At 37.3% G+C, this 13,954-nt stretch overlaps 1 protein-coding gene across 1 annotated transcript; it reads right to left on the reverse strand.

The window, feature by feature from the left end:
- Positions 1 to 2,338: 2,338 nt before the first annotated feature.
- Positions 2,339 to 8,334, reverse strand: gpatch4 (G patch domain containing 4). Its single transcript, XM_041792595.1, has 8 exons — positions 8,204 to 8,334; positions 6,941 to 7,042; positions 6,774 to 6,847; positions 6,536 to 6,628; positions 5,991 to 6,107; positions 4,263 to 4,378; positions 4,017 to 4,067; positions 2,339 to 3,753 (listed from the first exon to the last, which is right to left on the reverse strand). Exons 2-8 carry the CDS (start codon positions 7,017 to 7,019, stop codon positions 2,967 to 2,969), a joined length of 1,317 nt encoding a protein of 438 aa, XP_041648529.1. The 5' UTR covers positions 7,020 to 7,042; positions 8,204 to 8,334; the 3' UTR covers positions 2,339 to 2,966.
- Positions 8,335 to 13,954: the final 5,620 nt, after the last annotated feature.

Consider the following 13,954-nt stretch of genomic DNA (forward strand, 5'->3'; position numbering starts at 1 on the left):
TAGTGGACATCCCAGACTTTTTTTTATTTTTGCCTTTTTTATATATATTTTTTCAAAAATCAAGGGCAACCACATGGCCATATATGCTTCCTTGCCCATTTATTGTAAAAAAACAAAACAAAACATGTACGCAGACTAAGATGTCACTAATAGAAAATAAACACCCAAAGAGTCTAATGAGTATTTGCTCACACATTAAAAAGTTATTTAAATAGAAAAATATTCATTTAAAAGACAGTAAAGTTCTCTCTAGATTCTGCCCTTTTTAAAGGAAAGTTGTGACTAGCTTCAGAATACAGGATAAGCAGAGGTGGATAGTAGCTAATTACATGTACTCATGTTACTGTAATTGAGTAGCTTTTTTGTGTACTTGTACCTTTTTGAGTATTTTTTAAAATCACTACTTTTACTTAAGTGCATTTTGAGAGAAGTATTGCACATCACTACATTTTAAAAAACATCAAATACTGAGTACAAAAATAACATTAAAAGCCAGGAGGTGTTAGCTTTCTGCCACAGGAAAATGGCCCGAGGTTTGACTTTCACAGCACATGATGGTCAATAGCGAGAAAATGATTACACATTTAATCTTAAAACAGCTGTTGCAGTTGACTTTAGTTTAAGTTTCACCTTATAAAAAAAAAACTGGCAATAGATTCATATTCTCTTGTAGTTATTTAACCTTAAAGATAAAGATCATATTTTACTGTATAACCTCTCAGGTATCAAAAGCATCTACTCTACTCTACAGCACTTAAAGTGAATTTTAAATAAACTAGTTTTTACTTTTGCGTCTACTTAAGTAAATTTTATCCAAAGTAACTTAACTTTTACTTGAGTACAATAGTCTAGTACTTTTTCCACCTCTGTGTAGTAGTAATTGTGATACCACCTGTTTTATGTTATAATTCCAACAGGAAACCTATGATAACAAATAAAAATGGGCAATAAAGGTGGTGACATAGTCTAAATAAATGGAAAAGATGGGTTAAGAGACAAAAATTGGTTTACAGAGGCAAATAATCAGCAGAGATGCACAAACTGGTTAAAAGTGGTAAAAAAAAAAAACTGCCAGAAAAAGTGGTGGAAAGGGGTAATAAGTGACAAAAATGGGTATTGTCTGAGCTATTTCACCAGGTTGTTGTTGATAATGAATTTGTTTTGTTTTTGTTTCTTTGTAAACACCAGGGGGGTAAAGGCAGTGTGCCAGGCAGTGATCTGACAGGACTCCCATATAGGTAGTAGGTGTGTCGTTGGGGTTCATACACCAGGAAGGGGATACAGGGTTTTTACCAGGTCAGTGAGAGGCGGCATGAAATGTTTAATTTTGTTTGAGCTGAGTAAATGGCAAAAACGTTGAATCCTGATCCTGAACTTTCTTATTGCCTGTGTACGACCCAACTGGAATGGTGCATCGTGGCCATTTGTCAAAGTTAGTCCCTTTTGCTGAAACTTTTTTAGTTGACAAACAGCTACTACTGATATAAGGTTGCAAAATACAAATAGGATTTAAAAGTGGGAAATATGGGTCAAAATAGGCAGAAACAGTGCACAAAATTGGTTAAAGATGAGCATCAATGCTACTGATCCAACACACATCCACTGATACTATCAGTAAATCACAACTGGGGAGAGCCCATCCTCCTGTTTATCAGGGGCCCAGTGAAAACTGTGAGCAGGCCTGCCTGCATCTTTGTGTACTTCCATGCTCAAGTGCAAGACATGGAGTTTGATGTTTATCATTGGAGAGTAAATTAGCAGTAGATAATTAACTCACATCTTTGTAAAACTTCCATTCATCCATCATACTTGGCTATTAAAAATGTAACCGTGACACAAAGAAATCTAAAATCTGGCTGAAAGAGTTGCATGAGTGCTTTTTGTCACATTAAATTTGCACAGAGAAGACCAGAATTTCACATATTAAGTTTTATCTGCATTATGTATACATCTGCAACAAAGCCTACTAATAACCAATGAAAAATCTTTACTCCTGGTTCTCAACTGGTGGGTTGGGACCCAAAAGTGGGTCAAAAGACATTCTCAGTGGGTCATGGATGTGTGCCTGGGAAAAAATTGTTAAAAATTGTGTGATGTGCTTTTATTTAAGGAAATCGCTACATCTCTTTGTTCCATTACATCTTTCAATCCGTCCCAAGTCCAAACACACGTTTTTTATTATAAAGATATTTAATTATGGTTAAAAATGTTAAGAAATGTGTGTCCTGTTCTGTCATTAAGGACATGGGAGTGGGTCCTGATACTTGACCAGTTAAGAACCACAGATCTAATCCATACTCGTACACCATTAAAGAGTATACATGATGCAGCAACAGCATAATTTATGGAAGTCTTTATTTTCCACAAAAGGATACATATTCATATAGAGCAGTCAATTGAGGAAAAATGCAGTAAACCATATCAGGCTGTAATTATTTGACAGTTTAGGTTAAGGTTTCAGAGTGTGGTTCCTCTCTCTGCCAACTCATCAAATCAGTGACTTGCAGGAGGTCCAAACGTGGTTCAAAGCAGCATAATTACTTAAAATATAATAATCATCAAGTACAATCACCTCATCGGCTCTGATAATCGTGAGAAAAACAGCCTTATGATAAATCGTACAGCTGCAGGGACTGCCTGGCCCGACAATGACACATCATGATTTCACAATAATCTGATTACAGTTTTGTCCCTTGCTCTGGGGCCCTAAACTTGATCAAAATCTATATGATAGCAAAAACATGAGGTTGTTCAACCTGGAGAAGAGGCACTGTTGTTGGATTTCATCACTACCATGAGTCTCCAGTTAATCAAAAACATTTAAATTCATTGAAAGGCCCATTTCATGTGAGAGCACAGCCGCTTTCAGATCAATGTTTGGCACGTAAGCCGTTTCAAAGTAAGGCTCACTTCCCCAAGCAGCCAAGTCAAACCTATTAATCAATAACCAAATCACTATTCAAGCATTACTCTCTGGACTTCTTCTTTTTCTTCTTCTTTGGAGGAAGTGCCTCCTCGTTCACATGGTATTCTATGAATGTTATGTCCTTTTCACACTTTTTCCGCTTTTGCCTCACTGTTGATTCTTCTTCTGTAACTTCTGCTTCCTCCAGCGTCACTGTATGTATATTCTTTTCCGTCAGAGAGTCCTGGATGGGCCCTGATTGGCTGGATTCTGTGTCATTGTTCTCTTCTTCAGTGGGTTCACTCTGATGTTTGAAGGATTTTTTCTTCTTCTTCTTCTTTACTTTAGTATCAGTGTGCAACTCTGTAGTCTCCTCTGGACTCTCTGCTCTAGGTGAAGATTGTTCCTCTTCCTTCTGTTCTCTGTTGGTTTTCTTCTTTTTGTGTTGCCTCTTTGTTTTGTGTGAATCTTCTGCTTCACAATTTTCCACAGAGATAACATCCCCATCAGTGGAAACGGCATCAGTTATTTCCTCTGTTTTCTTACTGCTTTTCTTTTTCTTCTTTTTCAGTATCATGTCTGTTTTGGGATTCTCAGAGGCTTCATCACAGTTTATGTCATTTGTGCTCTCAGCAGATTTCTTCTTTTTTGTCTTTTTTCTCTGAGGTTCCTCGGCTGTCTCCTCCTGTTTCTCTTCTAACTGTGAAGTTGGTGGAGTCAATGCAATGCCCGCTGAAGGAGAAGAATTTGCTGGTTGTTTCTTCTTGCCGTACTTAGCCATGAACTCGGCTTCCTGCTGCTCCAGCCGGGCTAACTTGGCACTCATGGTCAAACCGTGCCTGGCTCCTCTGCAAAACAGAACAAAAAAAAAAAAAGCATGAAAAACTAGATCATGCTTTCAAAGCTTAACGAGTCTTGAAATCGTACAAAAAAATGTCCTTCTTTATAGCCCAGTCAGTGATATATTACTGTCATTTTAAAATATTTCTTTAAGAACCAAGATTAATTTGGTGAATTTCTTTTGAGGAAATTCAGTCTTAATGCTCTTTTCCCCAGAAACAAGTCCTTAAAAACACACATGCATGCACACAACTTCAATGAATGAACTTACTTATGAGCTGTACGTCCTCCACAGGCCTTCATCAGATCCTTATCAGAAAGCCTGTAGGATTAAAATCAATAAAGTAATTTCTAACCAAAACCAGAGAGCAATGATTAGCTGAAATAGGCATTAATATCTAGAGATGGATTGGATAATAATGGAAAAAAATGTGGGAGGAACAAAAAATCTATAATCTGGCAGAAAATATGTCTCAAAAGAAAGTAATTATAAAAGGTGAAGTTTGAATGTTCTTACTTGATGGTGCTGGAGAGATCTAATCTCTGGTCCTCCTCGTCGTCAGAGCTGCTGCTGTCCTCGGAGTTTGAGGCCTTTGGCTCCGGCTGCTCCTGACCAGACAGCAGTGTGGCCGACTGAGACAAGCAAAGGGAAAGAAAAGGAATCAGGATCAGTCTGAGAGTGTTTTAACTTGTTCAGTTTTTATTCAGTATTTTTTAACTCTCAATTTACAATCAGTTGGCCTGAAAGGACAAGGGCACATGTTTTTTCAGAATGTTTTTTTTTTTACAAAAATATACCCATATATACATAAATTCTGAATCTTGTTACTTATCTGGGAGAAACCCATCATGGTGGCATGTATTAACAAGCAAAAAACAGGAAGAAAGATGCAAATATCAAAATAATACAGCTGAGTTATCCCTGTCTATAAAAGGAAGCGATAATCTATTATCAAAGCAAAATATTTTGTTACTCCAGGTTTCTCCTGTAAGGATTTTGAGAATCACAATGTTCAATAGGTATCTGCCAAATCCTGTTATTTTCTTTAGGAAGATTGCCCTAAAAAAATGTCCAATGATCTGTTGCATGACTGTACCTCTTGTGCTTCTTTAGGTATCTCCAGAAAATATAAACATGACCTGCCTCATCACACCTACAATCCCTCCAACATTTACATGTCTCAGATGCGCAATATTTTATTTTATTTTTAATTTAAACTCAGATTTAATTCATTTAATCACTTATCCCATTTTATTTTGATATAATTTGTCGTATTCCCTCTACCCTTTGTGTAAAATTCTATTCAACATTTTGAGGATAAGTCTGGTGGAGCTCTACTTTTCCTCAGTCAAAAAAATATGACAAGCGTTTAAGAGATAGTATGCTCAAAACCTTGTATTTCTCTGTTGACTTGTCCTTGATCACTGAATATCCACTGATAATCGATAGGGATGTGACAAGATCATGTTCCACGAGACCTCGCGAGATCAAAACGTCACGAGATGTCTCGTCAAGGTGAAAATCATCTCGGGAGATCAGTATTGCCCAGGCACCAGGAGCAGCAGCTCTCCTGACAGAAAACAATACCAAACTGGAAATTGTAAAATATCATTAAGATGCCCTGGACTTATAAAAATCGTTGGCAGGTGAGCTAATCATCATAACTGTGAAAAGATCAAATGCTGCTGCTGGAAACCTTTACAGGCTCTGCGAGTTCGTGTATGTGCGCAGTTTTAAATACGGATGTCCTTAAAGAGGATAAGAAATAGTTTTATTTTACTGATGCATCTCTTTTTATTTCAGTCTATTGTAAACAGTTTTAAAGTACTTTCAAAATAATCTTAATGCTTTTATTATCATTATTGTAAATGTAGCAGTGAGTGCATAGTGTAGTAAAATAAAAATGTGGTAGACTATTAAAATGAAAGGTCTGATCTGAAGAGCATTTAAATGCACAGTGTGAGTCAGACTTAGACAAGACAAACTATGTGTAAGCATTGATAGCCTATTCAGTACAACAGGAGTTAGCTTAAACATTTCTGAATAGACCTGCACGCTTTGCAATTATGACTTTCAGCCCTATAAAAGCACATATTTTCCACTCATAGCTATATTTCCCCCCCCCAAAAAAGTGTAAAATCTCGTCTCATCTCGTGGGCCCAAATCTTGACTCGTCTTGGTAGATAAGCTTCTCGTCACACCCCTAATATTCAACACTCATTCAAGAACATCAAAACATTCTACCTTGACAAAGCGTCCATAGAGTTTGGCTTTATCTAACGCTGCTTTCCGTGGCTTTTTATTGGAGATCATTCCTTCCTCTTCATCTTCCTCCACCGTCTTCTTTAGCTTGATACCATTCTGCATCACAAAAATACCGAGACAGTACTTTAACTTCTCTCACAGGCTGAACCAGCTAATTACACTTATACAAGGAGAGGATTAACAAAACAGGTTAAAAGGCTGTTCAAATATTGTTACTTTAAAGTGACTTAAGACTTAGTTCAATGGGGCTTTGTTCAAAGTTTTAAGGATGTAAAGAGAGCCAAACATCAAATCAAGTCTAGCGTGTAGATAAACACAGACACATTTATAATCGAAGGAGAGGAATTTTAACTGTTCACATACAGAAATAAACTAGTGACTGATGCAAGTTATAGACTTATCTGAAGCAAGTCAATTTTGTTTAACTTGTAATAAAAGAAAAACAAATTACCCACAGAAAGATTGCTTGTCTAAATTCTGAATTTAAGGTAGGAACTAACGCAAGCTCTGAAGGTCAGACTCACCTGATCAGACTCCACCTGCAGACTGGAGGAGGCTTTATTAAAGACATGATCCCACCAGTGGAAAGTGAATTGCTCCCCTTCCTTATGGCCCACCTAGAAGTGATGAGCAACACATGAGTCTAAAAACTAACTTCTACAGAAAAAAACCCCAGAACAAACCTCTAATAGCAACTGTACAAAATCAGATTAAGCTGCATTAATCCACTGATATGACAGCATAAAAGCAGAGGTCACTTACCCCTCCTTTGTTGCATTTCACCTTGACTTTGATAGCCTCTGAGATGCCATTCTCAGCTCGCCCCAGTCCTTTACCTGAAGGCAGCAGGGACTGAATAAAGCATCTGCAGCTGGGTCTTGCACCTTATAATCATCTCATTCATGAACAAAAGCATCAGATGGTCTTACCGTGTTCCCAGCCATGACGCAGGAGCTGCTGCTCGGCAAACTTCAAGCCACGACTTTTCTCTTGAACAACTTCAGCCATTCCTCGAAAGACAGTTAAAATACCTGGCGTGAAAAATGACAATTGACACTGAGACACTGCAGTCATCCATATCCTGAGGTTCTTTGTCTAAATGCACATTGAGATTTTAAGTGCTTTTACATTCAGCTTATGCTGGTTAAAAATGCAGCTGGAAAAGTATGTGGTAAAGTATCTGACAAATTGTTATGCCTTGAGGCAGTGCTTTTTTATGCATTTACACTAAAATATAAGGATACTTCCTAGAAAATATGGCAGAAACAGAGACTTATTTTACCTTACAACAACTATGCTGCTTCTTAGTTTGTCATTAATTTAGAGCATCTGACGTCCTACTTTCAAAAGTTTGCGATGAATTAAAAAAGTACAGGATAGGAAGACTTTGAAATTTCAGAACTAGCGTGTCTTCTCATTCCAAAATATGCTGTACAATTATAAAACGCAGTGTAGAAAGAACAAAACAAGCTCAGTCACAAAAAGGTTTCAAAATCCTGACAACAGTAGATACATAAACATGAATGCTAAAGACTAGCGCTGTATTTGGAAACAAAAAAACAAAACAAAACAAAACGAAAAACACAAATCCTTTGACATGACTGCCTACCATACCAAAAGCAGATGGTTAATGCAAAATTTTACTACATTTGTGAATGTTACAGCATTATGGTCTTAACTGATATCCAGTTTAAACAGCTAGATGGCTGGGACCACTTATAGATATTAAGTAAAACCATCTCAGTGTTGTTTACAATGATTCACTGACATTGAATCTAGAGCTTTGCCGCCTTCCAAGTAGCAATATTTGATAGGAACATCTAAAACAACCATAAACAAAGCAGCAGTTTCTGTCTACCCTTATTATGGTCTAACCTACTTTACTGCACATTTGAAAGGGACACAACCTGTCCTATTAGAACGAGTCTGCCATGTACAGTCAATGCAGACATCTATTTGTACTTTTTAGCCTCCGTATAAAGCACTTGCATCTGCATATTTGCATTCCTCAGAATAACCTCCTTCTTTTATTGTCGGGCTTTCTCCCCTTAATTTGACAGGACAGAGGTGATGCTAACGGTTAGCATAAAGCTAAAAGTTTAACACCGGTTGTCTTTCACAGATAGTCGTCTACGAGCAGATAACTCTTTACCACATAATGCGAACATTTTACTAACAAAATTAAAACATACCTCTAGGCGTCTTGTGGAATTAAATGGACATCATAAAAACAGAAGGACAAAGAAAAAAACTGTCTTTAAATGCCGCAGGACTCGATATCCATGCGGTTCAGAGCAGGCTGACATGTCACCGGAAATACGTCGGAATAACTAACTCCGCCTCCTTTTTCTTCTTCTCGGGCTGATATTGCAGTAGAAGTTTTGGCGCTACTAGGCAACAAGGCTATAAAAGTAGGCTGAAATTAAATTCTACAAGGAGCATTAATATAGCCTTTGTTACTCAACCATGCAGTACAAGTGAACTAGACAATGGACAAAAAATACTACCAAGAATGCCCTGTCAATTACATCCTGGTAGACCAATCATTCTGCTGTTTGGTCAATAAAGAAGTAACCATCAAACTTTGTTAACTGTTAATTATGAATCAAGAAATTTATAAAAGTCTGTATTGGCTGACTGCATACACAGCAAAATAACCTGTGAATTGTAGAGCAGTAAATGTGTGTGTAGTAGACTTTTAATTTAACTTTAGTTCGTTTTTTCCAGAGTAGCTGTACTTCTTCTTGAGTAGGTTATTACACAGTAACATGCAAGAGAATGATTCCACATCACAACCCCAAAACAGCTGTTTTTACTTTATTACAGGGATGTGACCTTACCTGAAAACTCTGGTTGGGGATCAATATTGTCATGTTGTTATTGCCATTAAGGAAAGTTCATATTTTAAATGTGCAAATCATAAGGCTGGGCAATTAATTCCATTTTTTAAATCAAATTACAATATGGCCTATTGCATTGCAACTAGAAGGTGCAATACTTCTTTGACCTGAAATGTGTGTTTCATGCCATTTTTTGAGGCAGAGATGTTCTGCTCTACAAATAATGCAAACACTGAAGCATTTTTTTTTTTTTTGGAAAATTTTGCAAAAAAAAATCTTAAAAAATCTTTAAATGAAACAAATCAGACAATTTAGTTCTGAGATCAAAGTAGATCAATAAAGATATGCAATTAATACATTCATTCATGCATCGTGTTATGTCATCCTCACATGCCAGGCCTACAGGAAAGAACAGTTTATGTTTAATAAATTTTATCTTGTGTTGGCTATATTATATAGAATGATTTATTGTGTGTGTTTGCTAAAAAAAAATACATAAGATGAGGAACTTAAAAATGATTGATGTTGCATGTCAAATTGCTAATGTAATATTGAAAAAAATCACTATTAGGTTATTTTACCAAATTGTTCAGTCCTTGTAGGTACTCAGAATTTAAAATAAACTTTAAATTGAATTATTACCTCCACCAAGGAGGTCATGTGATCGGGTGGGTTTGTTTGTTTGTTCATTTGTTTGTTCGTTTGTTTGTTAGCAGCATAACTCAAAAAGTCATGGACGGATTTTCATGAAATTTTCGGGAAATGTCAGAAATGGCATAAGGAAGAACTGGTTAGATTTTGGGACTGATCCGAATCACTGTCTGGATCCAGGAATGTTTTTAAAGGATTCTTGACTATTAGCTGTATTTTTTTTTACTGTATTACAATAGCTGTGTAAGTTTCTTCTGTAGGCTAATAGGTCATATAATAATAAAAAAGGCCATGTCGTTCTTGTTTTCTTAGCTAGGGAAAATAAAGGTGAAAGTGGTAGGTGTTAGCTGCAGAAAACTGATTTTTTAATGAACATCAACATGAATTTCTACACCTATTCCCTAGAATCAGACAGCTGTCTGTGCTCTGAAACACATTAAAAACTGAATACATTGATCTGATCTCCTATGTTGCTTTATTCTCAAGGAAATATTGAGCACATTTTGCCCTGTCTCTTGTCCCTATTGCTTGTGTAGACCAGATCAGAGGTTATAGCCTTAAAACACCAACAGATGGCGGCATTTCACTCCAGAAAATGTTTAAAAAGCAGCATATGGTTACGTCATTATCCCAGGTACAGCATATAATGCTGTTTACATAAACACACAATGTCCTAAAATGACTTAAATAAGCCACAGTAAATTATAGGTTATCAGAAGATCTTTACTGCAAAGGCAAAAATAAATCTATGGCTGCACTCCTCTCTCCAGGGTCTCCCCCTGCTCACTACCTGTCAGATAGAAATATGTCAGACTTAAAACAGAATGAGGCCTAGTTAAAAAGAACAGAAGAAGAGATTTAAAATCTAGCATGTGCATTGTTATCTGTGATTTAATGTCATTATTTACCCTCAAATGACCCTACAATGTTAAATTAAACTTGCTCTGTGCTGTTCTCAAGTGTTGTCTGTCCACTCTTCCACCTTTTTATTTACATCATTTGTTGATGCAATCTGCATATATAACTGTGAGTGAACTCCATTGCCATTATGGTTTGGATTTTTTTGGATACTGTTTGTTCAGGTGTTTGAAAAAAAGTCATATCCAGGAACTTTCAAGGACAAAGAAAGTAAAAAATGATGTCATCCCCCTCAGTCAGACTGCTGGTCAGCCCCGTTGTGTCCTGCAGGAAACGGTTTTATTTCCCTCTGCTCTGGTTTCCGGGCAGTGAGGATGTTACTCCTGCAGCTCTCCATCCATGAGTTGTTTATCTGTGTCAACACACAGCAGGGGGGGGGGCTCAAACACCCATCCTGCACAGGCTGGTTATCATGGTTGGCCTACTGTTTTGGAGGAAATCCACTGACCGCTGTCTGCAGAGGCTGACTGACAGACAAATATCTCACTGAGGTTAATACACAGCTGTCTGTGAGAAGAATGTGTGAAAGACAGGAAACAAGGGTTTCTTTTTAAGTTGTTTTATGGGCTTAACCACTTAATTCCAGTTATTTGGCATGTCCTGGTGTACATAAATTCATTTTAAAACTCAAGTTTGCCCCTTTGCGGCAGCAGTACCGATCCAACATGACACTGTCTCTAAAATTTCAAAGGAATTATTCCCTATTTTGATGTGGAAGATCTTAAATCTCTTTCACAAAGCCTCAGCCTCAACCCAGTCTTTAACTTTGGGATGAACTAGAACAGAATAATTAGCCAGATTTATCACCCAGCATGGCTGTTAGATCTTGCTGATCTCCTTGTGGCTAAATAGGAGTGACTTTGACAAGCAGAGAATCAAAATCTTGTTGAAAGAAGAGTTGGATGCTCAGTAATCAAAACAGCTGAATCAGCTGTCTGCACACATTTGGCTAATCCATCATAATTCTTATGCGTTGTGTTTTTCTTAAAATCAATGAGGTTTGGCAGAGAATCAACACTTCAAACAGCTTCTGGGTCAACTTAAATTAAATTCAGTAGATATTAATCAGACTTCTGAGTGTTTTTACTTCTCAAACTAAGGGTGCGACCATAAAGTTAAGATTACACTCTCTAAAACACAGACCTGCTCAAGCAGCAGATCATTTGCTTTGTGCAGATGAAGACAAGCAGGTCGGTGTATCCGTCTCTTTAATGTGAAGCCAATGCAACAAGCTGGAAACAGCTTTGGTAATCAGCCTCAGATTTCAAGAAGAAAAGTCCAGCATGCTCTCCCCCTTACAGCCAAATATTTTCCATCTGTCACTCTGGTCATTGTGCTGTTTTTCAATGAATATGTCAAAGCTCACATAAGTAACTTCTGGTTGTGTAAAATCTGGTGTCCCAACCTCATCTGGCTTCATTATAATAGTCAAATGTACAGTCTCACTCACTGTGAATATTTGCTGTGGAGAATTTAAAAGACTTTTTCCCTGGTAAGCTGTTCCTAATCATCTGACACCCACCAAGGGTTGTCAGCAGTCTAGTTCTAGATCAAAACTAAATTGGTTTGTTCCGAGTAGGACCCCCCTCATCCAATATATCGACACAACTTCTCTGCAATCACAAGACGACTCTTTACTGCTCGGCGATCACCTCTGTCATCACATGCTGATCACATCCATCAAGAAACAGCATCAAAAATCCCACCGGAGCATTTTTTGTTCATTGATGGTACTGTTTACTTGCGTTGTGGTGTACGAGTAAAGATAGTAAAACAACAAACAAGAAAGCCTTGGCAGCTAAAACAAGCAAAGAAGATGACGGTTGAGCTAGTCACTGGCCACTAAATAAAGGCTTTCTGCTACAGCATGAGTCATCAACTCCATTCACACAAGGGCCAGCTTCTTCTTGACAGACACAGTGGGGGCCGGGCTTTTAAATAAATTAAACTAAAATCAATAATTTGGTTGAATTGACATATTCTTGTAAAAATATCATTACTTTTAAAAATGAATGGAACTTTTAGCTTTAAATAGTGAGGCAATATACTTATCACCTATACTGAAGCCAGCCACAAGGGGACGATTGAAAAATTTTAGCTACATATTTCTGGAGCCTTCTTGATGTCTATCACTGACTTTGATTCTAATAAGCTGTGTCCTGCTTGGTCAAATACACATGCAGGAAACAGATCTTTTGTGTAGGTTATCAAAAAGGAAAATTTCACTCTCAAAGTGCCTTTAACGCAGCTTTAATCAAGACAGCAAGTATTATTTGACTGTGCAAAATTACAGAAATACAATACCTATTTGCTTCTTGTTTGAAAAGTCGCTCAACTGAAGGTTTTCCTCAAACTTTCTTTTTTAAAGTTAAACAATAGTATGCCATATTTTTTCCTTCACAAATTTTCTGAATTTAATTATCCATCGAGGGCCAGATGGGAAGCCACTGGGGGCCTGATGTGGCCCCCAGGCCTCCAGTTGATGATCACTGTGCTACAGAGATGCACAAGGAGGCCACACTTGCAAAAGCTGCAAGTAGTAGCAGCAAGAGGTCCAAGAATGCAATTACTTTCCTCTAGATTTATATTTCAGTAATGCAGTGACAGGATAAACCGCTTTCAGTCAGGGTTTCATTCACTGTCATGTGTCAAATGTTCAGTTACACTCTTTTGACCTGCTGTGCCAAAACACGGCGAACTTGGTAAGTTCAGGTTATTCAGGCAATAGTTCAGGTATTGTAGACATATCTATTTTATTGCTAAAGCTGGTGCAGAAAAGGTAGGCACAAATGTTAATGCAAGAAAGTTGTAAGATAGGCTACCTGAATTTAAGTACAGACTACCTCTATGTAAGTCAGACAAAGCAGTGAGAGCACTGGCTGAAGTAACTCCAATTTTACTTTCTGATAAAATATTTATTTGTAAAAACACCATTCTGAATATTGGCGATTTTGCCATTAGGAAAAAAGTTAGTTTCCTTAGCTTTAGCTATGTTAGCTATATAGATCTGTTGTCTACGTAGCTCTGTTATCTGTAGCTAAGTTAGCTTTGACAACATGAGCATTAGCTTATTAGCCACTGCTCACTAGCTACACAGATAACGTAGATATGTAGCTTACATAGCTGAACTGTGATCCTAGCTTTATCAATCTATCAGTTTATTAACAAATCATTAAAATACAATACAATCCATCATGATACTTCATTAAAAAACTCATTTGTTCAAAGGGACTCCTGAGAAGCTATGTAGAGCTTTTAAATGGGGCCCAGACATAGTTATACATTTACAGATAACATTCAAAACACTATACACAATTACAGATTCAAACACTATTCCTAGCTTTAGCTTAACCTGACATGTCAGATGGATTTGTTTCCCACATCCATCTGGGAAAGCTTCAATAGGAAATGTTTGAGAAAAGGCAGAGGCTTTGAAAAAAACTCGGAGTATGGTTGGGTGAACATTCTGTCTGTCACGTCTCTACGGGCCAATCAGAGCAACTGAAAGTACCGATTGGTCCTGTCACTTTCTAA

Source organism: Cheilinus undulatus, linkage group 8 (genome assembly GCF_018320785.1).
Source record: "Cheilinus undulatus linkage group 8, ASM1832078v1, whole genome shotgun sequence".
Taxonomy (NCBI): Eukaryota; Metazoa; Chordata; class Actinopteri; order Labriformes; family Labridae; genus Cheilinus; species Cheilinus undulatus.